The following is a 14,650-nucleotide window of genomic DNA, read 5'->3' as shown; positions in this document are numbered from 1 at the left end:
CCTGCCCTGGCTGGTTTGTACTCTTGTAAGCATCAGAGTGGAACCCGCTCCATGCTGCCTGCAAAGTGGAGCTTTCTGTGCCTTAGCTTGGCAGACAGACGTACAGGAACACGAGACAGATGGAAGTGTCTCCTGTCCCACCAAGTACAGACCCTGGGGGTCACTGTATCGTTCCTTTCATAAGATACTGAGGCTTACTGGTTTTGGTGTTTGGTTTTTGATTGGGTTTGTTGGTTTGTCTTTTTTTTTTTCGTTGTTTTGGTTTTTTTATCCAGTTGGGGAAAATTATCCCAGTACATCTACAAGTATTTGCAGGCAGTTTATGTCTTAATTTTCTGTCAACACAGTCCTTGCTTTCAGACAGTCTCTGCTCTCCTTCCTTTTTACCATTCAGTATAAGCGCAAGTGACTCTTATGTTTCTTCTTGACCTTTTTGTTGAAGTAAAATGAGCCCAGCTGAGGTCATTTCAGACCAGGTGCTCCATCCCCCTGTTCCATCTCAGACTTGGGTGATGCACTGCTGTCACAGTGACTCCAGGTGAGACCTCATTGGTTTCCTTCAGTTGGCTGTAAATATTTCTGCTGCTGCAGCATAGGAGGTGGTTCCTTTGTCATGACTGAGTCATTTTGGTTTGTCTTTGTGTCATGTGATGAGCTTACATACTTGGGTTTTCAGCCCTTTTTCATGGGGAGAATGCTCCCAGTTTATCAGAGGGGTTACTGGTTTCAAACTGACAGATCACGTAATTTGTACTTCTTTGTTATCTGGTTCTTGTGTCACTGAGTTCTTATTAAATAGCATCCCAATTCTCTTTTGAATTGAAGAGACTCTCTTCTGTCGTCAGAAAAATTCATCAGAATGTTCCTGCTTTTTCTGACAGCTCTTACGTACTGAGAGGCAGTAAGACAGTGTGTAATCAGCATAATAATTATATTTGAGAACATACAGTTATCACTAATTCAACATAATAAATGAGAAAAGCCCTGGATAACCAGACAACATGGTTGAAATGGAAGGATGAGTTTCTGAAACAGTATAAAATTGAAACTGAATGTTGTGGAAGTAACCTCCTGTGTCAGAGGTGGATCTATAAACCCGTAGGACTTTATTGCAAGATGAAAATGTGAGTCTGTAAAAGGAAAGTGAAATTAAGTGATAGCTTAACTCTGCTCACATTAAAAGGATGTTAAATACATGTTCTGTAGCTTGACCACTTCAGTTGTGGTACCCACTTTTGAAACACCACCTCTTAATGATGTATGGAAGGCCACTAGAAGACAATTCTGAAGATTTCAGATTTATTAAAGGTGCCTTTAAGAGCATATTTCATTCTGTGCTATTTTCTTCCAAGTGTGCGAACACTTGTGCTTTGAGAGGAACTGTAGTGTTGAATACCTCTTCTGTACGGGTTTCCGTCGTAAGGCTGCGATACACTATATTCTGCTAGACAGCTGTCTGGAGAGACATCTCACATACAAGGATCTCGGTTCAAGTTATAATATTTCCTTCTCTGTGTGTCTGTTTTTCAGTTAGGAAAAAAAAAATAAATAGGAAAGCATTACAGCAGACTAGGCCAATAAGAAAAAGCCTCAGTGTCACTTAATCTGCATCTTGCCACTTTGTTATCCTCTTAGTTCCCAGGCTATTTTATGTCTTGCAAAGCAGCTCGCTGTGCCCAGGTCCCAGAGTCTTCTGTGTGTAATTTGAAAGCACCAAACAAGGGTGTTTAATCAGAAATGCTGTTGGGTGTTCAGTCATTCTGTCTCTGGTTCTGACTCAGCCGTCGCAGGATGAAGAGCTCTCTCTGCGACTGGGAACTGGGTTTTGCATAGAGGATATCATGGTAAACAGTAAACCAAACCAAGTTTCAGTTAAAATGTTGGGAATATGGTATGCTTCTACTGCTGTGAACCAGAGAGGATTGTACCAATAGGTGGGTAAAAATTAAAGTTTTAAAATATATTAAAAATACCTGCTCTTCCTTTACAATATGAAGACTGTAGCTTGAGGTGTACTTGACATTCTCTTTCTTCCGTTCATACTTGTCTAATTCTTAGAGAATTGAACTAAGAAACACTACTCATAATTTTACAGATCTGAAAGTTTTTCATATTTTTAATGGATGAGTGATGAGGGAGAGCTAAAATAGCATACAGTAGTAAGCTATGGTATATGGTTAAATTTCACAGGTGCGTACTATCTCCATGTGACAAATAAATAATTGTATCGTGTTTAATTGATAAAAATGAATACTTGGCCTAGAAAGCCAGTCTGTTCTGATGTTTTGGACTATACTGTATATATAAGATATATTTTTAAAAATAACCATAAGTTATTTAAAATTTGAACTACTGAATGAAAGCCCAGTTCACACTTCCTGATGTGATTTGAGCAGACATTAGGAAAAAAAAATTTATACCTTGAAAAGGTAAAGTCCTTTATCTATATAAAACCTCTTTAGAATATGTCATTTTTTTCATACACATTAGTATGTTTGGATAATAAGTTCAATCTGCTTTCATCATGCTTCATTTAAACCTCAGTAACAAACATGATTACGTGTATATATAATAAATTGCAGGAGATTTCTTTTAGTTTACATTTATGGTGGAATAGATGGTGTACTACATATCCTGAGACTGATTTACAAGATTATGTGTAAAAAAATCACTCTGGAGAAATCAAATTATGTAACAGTTGGCTTTTCAACTGCAGAGTTAAAAGTTCATGTGTGCTATAATCCAATAAACCTTTCTGTATTTTATATAAGTAAAACTATTGCAGTGAGTTGCAATTCATTGTTACTATGAATGAAAAATATTCTTTTGTCACATTTTTACTTGTATTCAACCTAAGTTGTGTAAGTCTAATCAGCCAGTTTTACTTTTTAAAAATGTTTGGCTCTTCTGTGGAAAGTCAATACACTGGACCTGCCTTGGCTGTAATATCAGTGTAGCACTTATGCTAATACTGATCAGCTATTCTTTTGAGGATGATTATTTGAAAATTCTTTGTCTTTTAGATGACTATGTAATTTCAGCCACTGCTCGACAGAAATGCAGATAAGATGCTTTCTGATAACCTTTATTTTCTGAGATTACAATAATAAAGCAATAAAGTTGGCACTGTAGAAACTATCTGTGAAGTACAATTTAAAAAATGGAGCACAACTACCTTCTACTATAGATATTTGAGAAAGGTTCTCTGGCAAAATGAAACAATCTTTCAGTTCTTAATTACTAAAGATAAACAGTGCACCTGCAAGTGAAAGCGAGTTTCTGCACATTTACTCTTCAGGAAAGATGTGAGCTTCCTCATGTTTTTTGAATATTCTTAGTGTTACATCATATCAAGAATGAAGTGCAACTAGTACATTTGTTATCCTTCCTAGTCACAAAGGTAGATTAAAAGAAAACAAAGTGAATTACATGCTCATGCTCAAGAGAGTTAGCATAATTTTGTATTTGCTAATGAGAGCAATAATGTGTATGTGCAGTTCTTCCAAATGACAGTACATACTTGCCCTTTATGTGCAGTTGTTTAGGTACTGTAATAGTACTGTGATTCTCTTAATGTGCTTTAGGTTCTGTCTCATAAAGTGGCGTTTAGTTTTCATTTGTTATTTTACTTTTTGTTTATTTCTGATTTTGAAACTCCGTGAATATACTTTTTCTTGTAGTTCCTGCAGAATACTGGTCCTCTGGTCCTAATGTCATATCTTGCAAGCTCTTTCTTATCAGTACTGTAAGCACCCTGATACCCATAGAGGCCACAAGATTGAGGGGAAAGTGTATTTTATTTGGGAGATTTTCTCTCATCTGTTGATATGCTGACTGTTGGGGGGCAGGTATGTCATTAAATCATCAAGACACCCCTGTATTTCTTGGAATATACCAGATGCCGTTCTACTTCACTTGACTGTTCTTAGGGTCATGAAGCTGCTTCCATCTGTGGCAGTCCTAAGCACTATGTTATTTCTATATGTTGATCCTCAAAGAAATAACTACTCGATTTCTCTTTATTGATTTCTAGTAGAATAATGTTCCTTTATATGTTTAGATTACTGCTTTTTTACGTATTGGGGACAGACTTTTTAGTAGGGCCTGTAGCGATAGGACAAGCAGTAATGACTTTAAACTGAAAGAGGATAGGTTCAGACTAGATGTAAGTATCACATTTTTAATGATGAGGGTGGTGAAGCGTGGGCCCAGGTCGCTCAGAGAGGTGGTAGATGCTCCATCCCAGGAAACATTCAAGGCCGGGTAGGACGAGGCTCTGAGCAGCCTGGGCTAGTTGAAGATGTCCCAGCCCACGGCAGGGGGTTGGGACTAGATCATCTTGAATAGTCTCTTCCAACCCAAAGGATGGGCAGAGGAGAACCAAAACCAGTTTAGTTTTTCTTCTGGGTCATTTCTCTTATCTCACTTACTATGTAAATGCACAGTAGCTGATAAGGATGCAAGTGAGGATGCTGCAGCAGGTGCCTGGGGCGAAGGGGGAAGGTGAACTTCCTCTGTAGCCTGAAGTTGTGTTTGCTTAACGTGACCCCTGAACGGCAGCTTTGGTGGGGCTGCTCTGCGTGCTAGTCTGTGTGGTGACGCACGGAGTGTACAGAGGAAGAGGACATGTTCTCACTGGTGTTACTTTTCTAGTTAGACTATCTAGAATTATTTTACAGGAGGATGCAACCCCCTTCCACTCTTCCAACTCTACTTCAGATACTAATCTTCTGTTAACATTTTTCCAAACTTTCTGCTGATGCAAGTAAGGTATTGTGTCGGTTTTGATGCGTTATGTGATGTATCTGCTGGGTAGTTACAACATGTTCATGCTTATTGTAGGTTACCCTAAATTATTATTCTGATTAAATCACTACTCCTAATGACAGAAATAGGAAAAAGAAATCAATAACATTTCAGTTTGACATATAACTTTTTTTGGATCTCTTCTGTTCTTAAGCTTTACAGGATTATTATTGTTTCTGTAGACTAAACCAGGCCAAATAGCTCAAGTTAAACCTATTAGAAAGCTGGCGTGGATTTAAAGACTCAGAACCATCTGGGAATGGGATCACACGTAGCGGTTCTTAATATAGACAGCTTTGTCATTACATATCTATTTGAGAACCAATTAATTTACAGTGACCTAAAGCAGTATTGTGACACACTTGCATATGTAAAAAGCCTAAAAATATTGTTGAGCAGAAACTTAATATTTTTATATATATATTTAGTTTCAAGGATAAAACATAATTTGAATTTGCCAAAGACCAGCATTTGAATACAATGCTTTGAAGGAGAACACAAGTTCTTCCTCTGGCTGTTTTTATTCACCTTTGCCTACAATCTTTGTTTTACTCATTGTTGGTTTTGGGGTTTTGTTTTTCCCCCCTTTCAATTAGCTTCTATGTTTCTCCATATGAAGTGTCTTCAAGGTTTGTATAAACACTCCCCAGTGTCAACTGATTTTCTAAGTGCATCTGTAGTGTAAATAATAAAGCGAAACAAAGTATTCTGTATTTGGAAGAAATTAATGCTGAGATACAATGTTTAAATATCACATCAAAATTTAGCCTTATTACTGTATAAGAAGGCTAAAAATTTCAATTAGGAATTTTTCAAGAGCAGCCAACTACTACTTTTTTTTTTTTTTTATAAGAGTTCAGGGATTTTTTTTTACAATGCTACTTTGCATCTTTTTAGAGGATTTAAGTACTGGATACCTTGGGAAAATAAGATATTGCACATATAATCTACCTGTTCAATTCATGAAGAAGAAATATGTGAAAATGAAGAGACTGCTTGAGCCTTTGGGATTGGGAACAGTTCATTTCTGTATTTCTAAACACTTGTGATGTTGTTGTGTTATTGATGTAGAACTCCTAGATGGTGAATAGGTAAGAAGATTCTGTAGATGAGGTAAAATTGGAACTTTATTTCTCTACTGCTCGTACTTTTAATTTTTATATGCAGGAGTCAGGCATAAAAAAATTAGTATCATTTGTCTTTGTGACAAAGTAATACTGCATTTTTATTTAGTACTGAATTCTAACATGGTATAGATATTACCAAAAATTTCTTTTGTTTTTGTTGATTATACAGTGGAAGAATCTGACATCATTGATCTTGAAAAACGATACTGGCTGCTAAAAGCTCAATCAAGAACTGGACGTTTTGATTTAGAAACATTTGCCCCTTTAGTTTCCCCACCTATTCATCCATCTCTGAGTGAAGGTATGGAACTTTGATCAAACGTGTGAGGAAGTGATGCTGCTGTGGTGTTTTGGAATGTTTGAAAATGAGAAAAGGTGCCTGAGAAATCTCTGTTTGTTGGAAAATCTGGAATGATGAAGCAAGCAATGCTTCTGTGTGTTGTATTTTTATTAGTTGTCAGGAAACACGTCAGACTTCATGTGTGATTTTTTTTGCCCTGTAGTTGCTTAAAATTTTGGGTTCCTGAAGATTCTGTAATGACAAAAGACATTGCTGTCCCTGAATGAGATAGGAGAAGACCATTTTTTAAACTGATAGATGTGAGTTTCATCTGTTAAATGATAATTCAGTATGCAAGACAGAAGTTGTACCATGCAGGTAAAGAAACAGTCTTCCCTGCTGGTGAAAGTTAAGAAAGATTTTGTTCATAAGGCTTGGTCAGGAGGACCTGTATGTTGCAATGCAGACATGTTCATAACCAAGCTGGTCTTTCAAGTTGAAGCCACTCTGGTAATAACTGGAGGTTGAAGTTGTCTAATTGCCATTTACTGCACAATGTAAGGACAGTAAGTAACATTCTACTTATGTGCTAGTTTTTGTCTGTAGTCCTAGAGTGACGATTTTTTATCAGCCCATGGTCAGCTTTACTGACAAGTGGCAGCAGTAAGTAAAAAATGAGAAATTCATCTGCAGTAGGTGCAAGCTGTTAAAACATCAGGACTTATGTTCAGGTCAACAGGGATATTGAGTAGTGCGTTTTATCTACTTAAGTGATATAAATTTATACAGCTGCTGGGGGGAAACTTGCATAGTTTCTGGTCATTCTATATGACTTCTGTGGATAGTGCAACTGAGTCATCACTAAAAAAAAAAATAAAATTCTAGGATAAAAAAAGTTATATGTGCTGAATAAATAGAACTCTTAAATCCTTTGAAGGCTGGTAACTAAAACTCTTAAATCCCTTGAGGACAAATTTGCAATGGTATTCAGTGGTTTTCAAAGGAGTTTCTATCAGGCACTTTGGAAAAGCCAAAGCATTTGGCGTCTGAGTACCTTTATTATTTTGTCCTTTAGCTTTTGAGAAAATGCTTGTCCTGACCATACTGGCTTAGATGTACACTCTATAAATCAGGCGTTACAAGGAAAGCGTGAGAATCAGGCGGCTGTTCAGAATTCTTGATTCCCTCCTCATCCCCCCTCCCCCCAGTGTTGTCTAGCCATACATGAGTGATCTAATTCACCTTTAAAATGGTCTTAGTAGTGCTTAATTATCTTTATTATGCTTAGTAAGAATTAGTTATCATCATAAGTGTTTGTACTTCTCCTTGCAAATGTTAACCATTAACCCTTCGTGTAAATGCTAAGTATGATTGTCAGCTGTTTCAGCCAGATGCTGTAACAGGAGATGAATTTGTGATTTGCAGGGTTGTTTAATGCTTTTGATGAAAACCGAGACAATCACATAGACTTTAAAGAAATTTCCTGTGGGCTCTCAGCGTGTTGCAGGGGACCCTTGGCGGAAAGACAGAAGTGTAAGTATGCAAAATGTTAATCTATTAATTTTAGAGTTTTACAGTTTGAGCAATGAAGTGTAGTTGTTTCCATCTTTTCAGAATTTTTTTCTGCTGAACAAGTATGCATCTGTAAAAGGTGACAGACTTTAGAAGTTAAGGAATTTTAAATATCAACACTTCCTTTTATAAAGGATGATTAAACTTAATTCTGTATATTTTATAGCTTATCCATAGCTTCATATAAATTACCAGCCTGTTTGGCAAAGAAAATATATTTCAGCAGTTATTTTGCAGTGTTCTGCATTATGATGCAGAAGTGTGTATCTCAATATAGAAAGTACAAACACTTACCTATTCATTATATATAATATAAAATGACTGTCCTCTTTGACTTGTGGTAAATAGCATGTTCTGCCTTGTTTACTGTCCAGCTTTCAACTGATTCCCTGCGAGGTTCTTATGTTTTGAAATACCTTTGTTCCATACTTTTCCAAAGCCATGGTGCTGCAACTTAAAAACCATCATTCACTGGAAATTTCTGGATGCACATATGTTCCCTGCTATGTCACATCAGAAAACACAGCACAGAATTGCAGGAATCTAGATTTCAGTTTATGAAACACAGCTGCTCCATTTCCTCACTACAACACATGCATCTTGCCTCATCAAAACTGTCAGCACTAAATCATGTTCTTGTGACTGTGCAGACTTACATTCTGCAAGGAAAAAAAAAAAAAGTTGTTGAGTAGTTCTGACATAGGAAAGTAATTTTTTTTTTTTTTTTTCCAGTTTGCTTCAAGGTTTTTGACATTGACCGGGATGGTGTGTTGTCTCGCACTGAACTTAAAGAAATGGTGGTTGCACTTTTAGAGGTCTGGAAAGATAACCGTACTGATAAAATATCTGTAAGTTACATTTGTTTTTTTTTTTTAATTCATTTGCATCTGTTTCTTAAACTCATCCTTCAAAAGTGGGAATGTGAATGTTGTTTGAACAGGGTTTCAGTGAAATACAGGCTTCCTTGAACTATCTTAGCTGAGGAGTATTGATAACTGGGTGTAACTTACCTTACATAACTTTGACTGGCCATGAACTAAAGCAAAGTGGTTTGAGTGTAACGTATGCTCTTTCCTATAAAGAAACCTTAGATACCAAAGTACAGCTGTCTGGAAGCACGCAGTTGTGAATTACATAGAGGTATCATCAACACGTCTTATAATTATATTTTTATTCTGAACACATGCAGCTCCAGAGAGTGCTGTGAGAACTTAACTCTATTTTCTAATCCTTTTGTTTGTTAAGGAATTGGACATGGATTTGTCTGAAATTGTAGAAGATATTTTGAATATGCATGATACCACAAAGGTAGGAATTTGCTGTTCTTTCCTTGTCATTTTTATATCCTAGTATCTTCAGTTTACTAATAAGAAGGAAAGTAAAATTATGTCTTTCTTTAAAGCTGAGATGTGTCAATAGAAGAATCTCTTTCAAGAAATGTCAGTTTTCCATGAGAACTTTCCACATTGTTCTGTGGGAGAAAGAGCATGTTTGAATTTTATAAGCCATTTTTATATATGAAACTAAACCAAAAATACACAACCAGATGAAATTAATTTGAAGCATATACTGTTTGCAAGGCTCTGCTGTGCATAATTAGTACCAGCTTTAAATATGATGCTTGAGTTTTGTTCTGGAGAGACTGTTCTTTTGTTTCGTGGTAAAAATGATCTTATGAAAAAAGGGGTAGTGCATTAGTGTATCATATTTAATGCTATGTAAAGACACATTATCTTCCTGTGCTGGAACAGAACTGTATTAATTCAGTAGTAACTTAGGCATTATCATTATCAAACTACTTTGTTTGCAATAGTATTATATACAGCCAGTGAGCTATATACAACAATATGGTTTCAGAGCTAAGTGTGTGTGAAGCCATGGAGGCATCTGTCATGACTGTTGTGACACACAGCAAAAAGTTTTAGTTGTTTATGTTGTGTTTTGTAGTTAACTGTAAATCTTTAAATATGTTATTGTTTTTTCAAGATAGACACTATCATCTGCAAACAATATAGGGGAAGTTGTTTCCTTTATTTCATCCTTTGCTTCACTAATTAGGAAGAGTGTCAGGAAACTATAAATAATTTAAGAAAGCCTGTAAAGAATGTTTAGAAATGTTTAATTACTCATTTGAATAGTTGTCTTGCCTGCTTGTACTCCAACAAAGTGGTGGGCAAATATTTTATTATAATTCTTTCAGTACCAAAGCACTAGGAAATACAGCTTCAGTGAACTCTTTCTTTCATCCTTCGAGGTTTTTATTGTTTGCCTTTTTAGAAAGGGTAGCTTATAAGCAAGTGTATAGCAGTCTCATTTCCACAAAGAGTTAAAAAAGTAGGCTCAGTTGAATGTAGTGCTGGAAAGAGCTGATGGTGCAGCAATTACATAAATTACTTTAACCTCTTTTCATATGTTAGCTTTGACCTGTGTGAACTCTGGAGAAAATGGCCTGTAAGAAGAGGCAGAGTAACTGCCACTGCTGTAAAAATGGCTATGAATTATATTGCAGTACAAAAAATTCAGACTGATCCTATCACTGAATTGTTGAAAATCAGAAGGTCCTCTGACTTTAGTCAGTGTTACGCTACTGTAACTCTGCAAGTGGTTAAGAATTAACAGGACTTGTGCTGTAAGGTAAGATCATAAGGACTTGATGATCCAAAACAATTTTTCCCAACCCACAGAGGAAGATGGTGGGTTTCTGAATGGATGCAAGTACCTTGATGTGCAGAGCTTATTTGGATGATCAAAGTCTTGGGTCGTGTCGGTTTTGTTTCCTACAGAGTGGTTGTCCTGACCAGTCACATACTGCTTCTGCTGGTTTCGTGGTTTTAGAAAGTATGACTGCTGCAGCTGAGCACGAGTACTAAATCTGAGTGATGGAGAGCAGAGCAAAGGTTACACGTTCGTCCTCTGTACTCTCAAAGCTTTTAGGTTCTCTAGGTTATATATGTTATGCTAAAACTGGATTTCTCTTCTTTCATTGGATCAAATTTTATTATCAGAGTGGTGGATGCTAATTTTTATCAAATCACTGGCTTTGTCATGCCTTGTATGACATATTTAATGAGCATGTTAATAGAAGTAGGTTAATGATTTGAAATTTTTTTCTTCCTCTTTCCTTCTCCTCCCTTTAAGCTTGGACACCTCACACTGGAGGACTACCAGATATGGAGTGTGAAGAGTGCACTTGCCAATGAATTTTTAAATCTACTTTTTCAGGTATGTTTGCAGGAAATTTAAACTTGAAAATTTTGATTAACTCCTGAACTTTTTGCACAACCACAGAGTGTAACATCCACATTTGTGCCAACAAACTTACAGTTTTGTCTGTTGCAGTAAGTTATGTGGTTTTGCAATTGTGCACTACCTTGATGGAATGATTCTCTACTTGATTATTATTCTTTTCAGTGTATGGAGATGCCTAAAGCATAATTTGTTAAAATGAACGTGGTGTACTGTTTATAAAATGAAAAGAAATTTCAAGTGTATCAGCAGTTATATTTTCCATTAGAAAAAGGCTGTGTTCTTAAACAGTTGTTCTTGCAAATCTTTGCCAAGACAGTGACACAGGAAATGAGAAAAAGTATTACTAACTCTTTACAGCCACTTTCCCTTTACATTTTCTGTTAAAGCCGTCTAAAGAACCTTTCATTGCTTTCTTAATGAAGCAGTCCTTGAAAACTCTGCTATCATATCACTATTGTGTTGCAGAAGCTGAGGATTAAAAGTGTACTGAATTTGTTTTTAATTGAGCTTGAATTGAATTTTTATAAATCCTTAAAACAGTCATATTTTAGCTCTGGCTCACTTTGTGCAAAAAATAACCCTTTAACGGTATTTTCATTCACTGCAGTTTGTTCCTTACCCATTTTCCATAGAGATTGATACTTTGAGTATAAATAATAATAATGGAGCCTTGAAAATTTGTCCTAATTTAGTATTCACCTCCAGCCCCATATGACACTCTTTGTTCTTCCAGGGAGGGCCAAGGAGAACCAGTGGGCTCTGTTCTCATCTTACCAGTGAAGCTTAATCAGTTACAGGGTCGGGTTGTAGCAGAAAAATACTTAATCAGGGAGAAGCTGTGTGGTTTTTAAGAAAGATAAATAATTGTTGTGAGAGGCTACCTGAAAAGCATACTACTGATTCTCCTATTTATGATCCTAGACTACTTTATGAATTGTATTTTAAGCTATACTTTCCCAAGAACTTCAGGGTGACTGAGTGAGAGTATTCTGAGACCACCAGCGACATCACAGCCAAAAAGAATAAAATCAGAAAGTTCTACAAGTTTTCTCTCAAATTGCATCAGGTTTTGCTTACATCGCCACCTTCTCAAGAAGGGCTGTCTTTATTTTTGGACTATCTAGCATCAAATATCCTGTCATAATTTAATACTGATGAACTAACAAATATCTATGCAATACTGAGGTAGAATGAATGAACAGTTAATAAATTTGTCTTAATGATGATTACACATCACCATTTTTACACACTGCTTGTTGAAGGTTTCATTTACACTATTTTCCTCCTGATAGAGTTGCTACGTTTTCATTTTAGATATTTCTTTCTATTTCCTTTGATAACTTTATCACGAGGCACCCTCATCTCATGCTGCAGGCTCCACAGCGTGCCCGCACAGGACAGAGTCTGCCATTGATTTGTCCGGGCATTTGAACTGTCATGAGCTTGTGTGTCTCATCTGCAGGCAGAAAAGCTAAGTAGTCTGAGTGGAGCGCCTCGGAAAGCTTGTCAACAAATTGGTTTGTTTGCGGTGGGGTTAGTTTCTGTGAAGGATCTGATACTAGCACAGTGCTGCATGAGTTTAGAAGGAAACATCAGAGCCAGCTGTGTTGTGTGTGCTGGAAAATCTGTCGCTTCTCAGCAGCTAATGGCCTTTGTTTTATTCAGAATGTGAGATGGTCTCTCACACTGTTACATAAATTTAAATAAGATATCTCACCAGTCATTAGAAATCTCCAGCTGAGATGCAAATTGATAGCCTCAAAAGAGACATAAGGAAGACTATAAATCATGTTATGAGTAGCAACCGATTTGAAAACCGTCTGGGAGAGGAGGCAGCTGACCCTCCTCCCCACACGGGGGAACAAAGACTCCCGCAGGGTCTGTTCCCCTCCGCGCGTGGCTCCCGGCCGGTGCCCTGCGGCCGGGGAGCGGCTGGGAGAGACCAGCCCCACCGCGGTGCAGGCCTGCCCGGGGCGGCTGTACTGGGAAGAGAGGAGTAAAATATGAGCCATCTGGGACTGCTGTCTTGTACTCGGAATAAAACCCCACCCAAATCGAGCAGCCATCTAAGGGATGGTGCCTTTTTCTTCTGCGTTTGTTTCCAAAGGGGGAAAAAAAAAAAAAAAAAAGAAGAAAAAAATAGTATCAGACAATGGTCTGCAATTTTGAGTGCGTTTTCAGTGGTGGCTGGTTGATTGGACTGCTTTAAACTTCTCCCTTCGTCTTTTCATGTGCTTGTTTTCTTTTCAGTCCCTTAGAGAACCACTTCTCCCCATTTTTCCCCTTTCTATTTTTTTTTTTTTTTAGCCTTTAGCTTAACCTCTTCGAACAGCTTACATTCTCCCAATTCCTCACTCCCTCCCTCCAGTACATATAGACATCTTAACTTTTTGTATATCTGATCCATGTCTGTTACTATGATCTGTCATAGTGTGTGCTTCAGACCTGAAAATAATGAAAATTAATTCTCTGTTCACCTTAATTTGTCTTGGGGCATTTGACATTGTTGGTATCTTTATCTTAACAGTGGGAACAGGTTGTGAATCTCGTAGCTCAAAATACTTCTTTTTTTAGTGATTTGTTCAAGTTTAGGTAATCTTGCTACATAATGAAAAAGAATTTTTTGAAAAGTCGCATTACAGTTGTTCTTTTTTGTTCATTTACCTAATGCTTGCTTCATAGTGGTGTAGTTTTTGATAAGAATTACTCTATTTTTCCAGGTGTGTCATATAGTTTTGGGGCTACGACCTGCCACCCCAGAAGAGGAAGGACAGATTATTAGGTGCGTATTTTGCTCAGAATCTTTAAATGGGTTTCAGAATCGCCTGTTAATACTGTCAAAAAAAGGACTGTAATTTCCCTGTTTCAACTAATACTTCACGTTGTTCATTCTTTATGTGCAGAGGCTGGTTAGAAAGAGAAAGCAGGTATGGCCTTCAGCCAGGGCACAACTGGTTTCTTATTGCAATGCCATGGTGGCACCAGTGGAAAGAATATGTCAAATACGTAAGTATAACAACAACGTATATTGAATAAGTGATTCCTTTGTAATTGTGAATGTGTTGATGAAAAAGGAGCGTGGAGCAAATGACTGCTGAACCAATAATGCTTGAAATTAAGCATCTCCTGTCTCTTAGCGGAAAATAATTGTTTTGCTGAATCATTGTCACATGGAGCGCTTTTCACTATAATTTAATTAAACTGTCATCTCTTTCTGTACTTGGTTTCATCACTCCCGCATGTCAAAATATTTTTTGAATAAAAACATACTTCCACAATAGTACTTCCCTCTAAGTCTTTTGATCCATTTGGTAATAAAGCTGCTTGTTTTGGTTTTGACTTCTCTCAGACCACAAATGCACGCTGTGCTTTTTCTGGGAAAATAAAGGAGGGAATTGGTATAATTTGATTTAGAGGCAATGATGAAAAGTAGTCCAGTACCTGGTGGTGATCAAAGGAGTCCTACTAAAACCTTATAGTTACAGGATGTTCTTTAATGCTCTCCAACTAAAATACTCAAGTTAAAGCATGACTATGAAATTTAAAAAGAAAGCATATTTAATAACATTACATTGAATAAAACTTCACTGAGGTGGAGGTAAATATTCTTTGCAAA

General features: G+C 36.9%; 1 protein-coding gene across 4 annotated transcripts in view; it reads left to right on the top strand.

Moving 5' to 3' along the window:
- The window catches only part of USP32 (ubiquitin specific peptidase 32), an 80,988-nt gene that overhangs the window by 39,775 nt on the left and 26,563 nt on the right, over nucleotides 1-14,650 (top strand). For 3 of the 4 annotated variants that reach the window (XM_042791486.1, XM_042791485.1, XM_042791484.1), the window contains exons 6-12: nucleotides 6,103-6,234; nucleotides 7,639-7,746; nucleotides 8,518-8,633; nucleotides 9,031-9,093; nucleotides 10,924-11,007; nucleotides 13,755-13,816; nucleotides 13,938-14,040. In XM_042791486.1, coding sequence (XP_042647420.1) covers nucleotides 6,103-6,234; nucleotides 7,639-7,746; nucleotides 8,518-8,633; nucleotides 9,031-9,093; nucleotides 10,924-11,007; nucleotides 13,755-13,816; nucleotides 13,938-14,040 — 668 coding nt within the window. Of the gene's footprint in view, nucleotides 1-1,691; nucleotides 1,935-6,102; nucleotides 6,235-7,638; nucleotides 7,747-8,517; nucleotides 8,634-9,030; nucleotides 9,094-10,923; nucleotides 11,008-13,754; nucleotides 13,817-13,937; nucleotides 14,041-14,650 lie in introns of those variants that run through there. The other variant, XM_033004777.2, reaches the window with a different exon arrangement.

This window comes from Tyto alba, unplaced genomic scaffold, assembly GCF_018691265.1.
Source record: "Tyto alba isolate M040663 unplaced genomic scaffold, T.alba_DEE_v4.0 Super-Scaffold_19, whole genome shotgun sequence".
Taxonomy (NCBI): Eukaryota; Metazoa; Chordata; class Aves; order Strigiformes; family Tytonidae; genus Tyto; species Tyto alba.
Note: the sequence above shows the minus strand (reverse complement) of the source record. Positions and strands in the feature narration are given on the sequence as shown.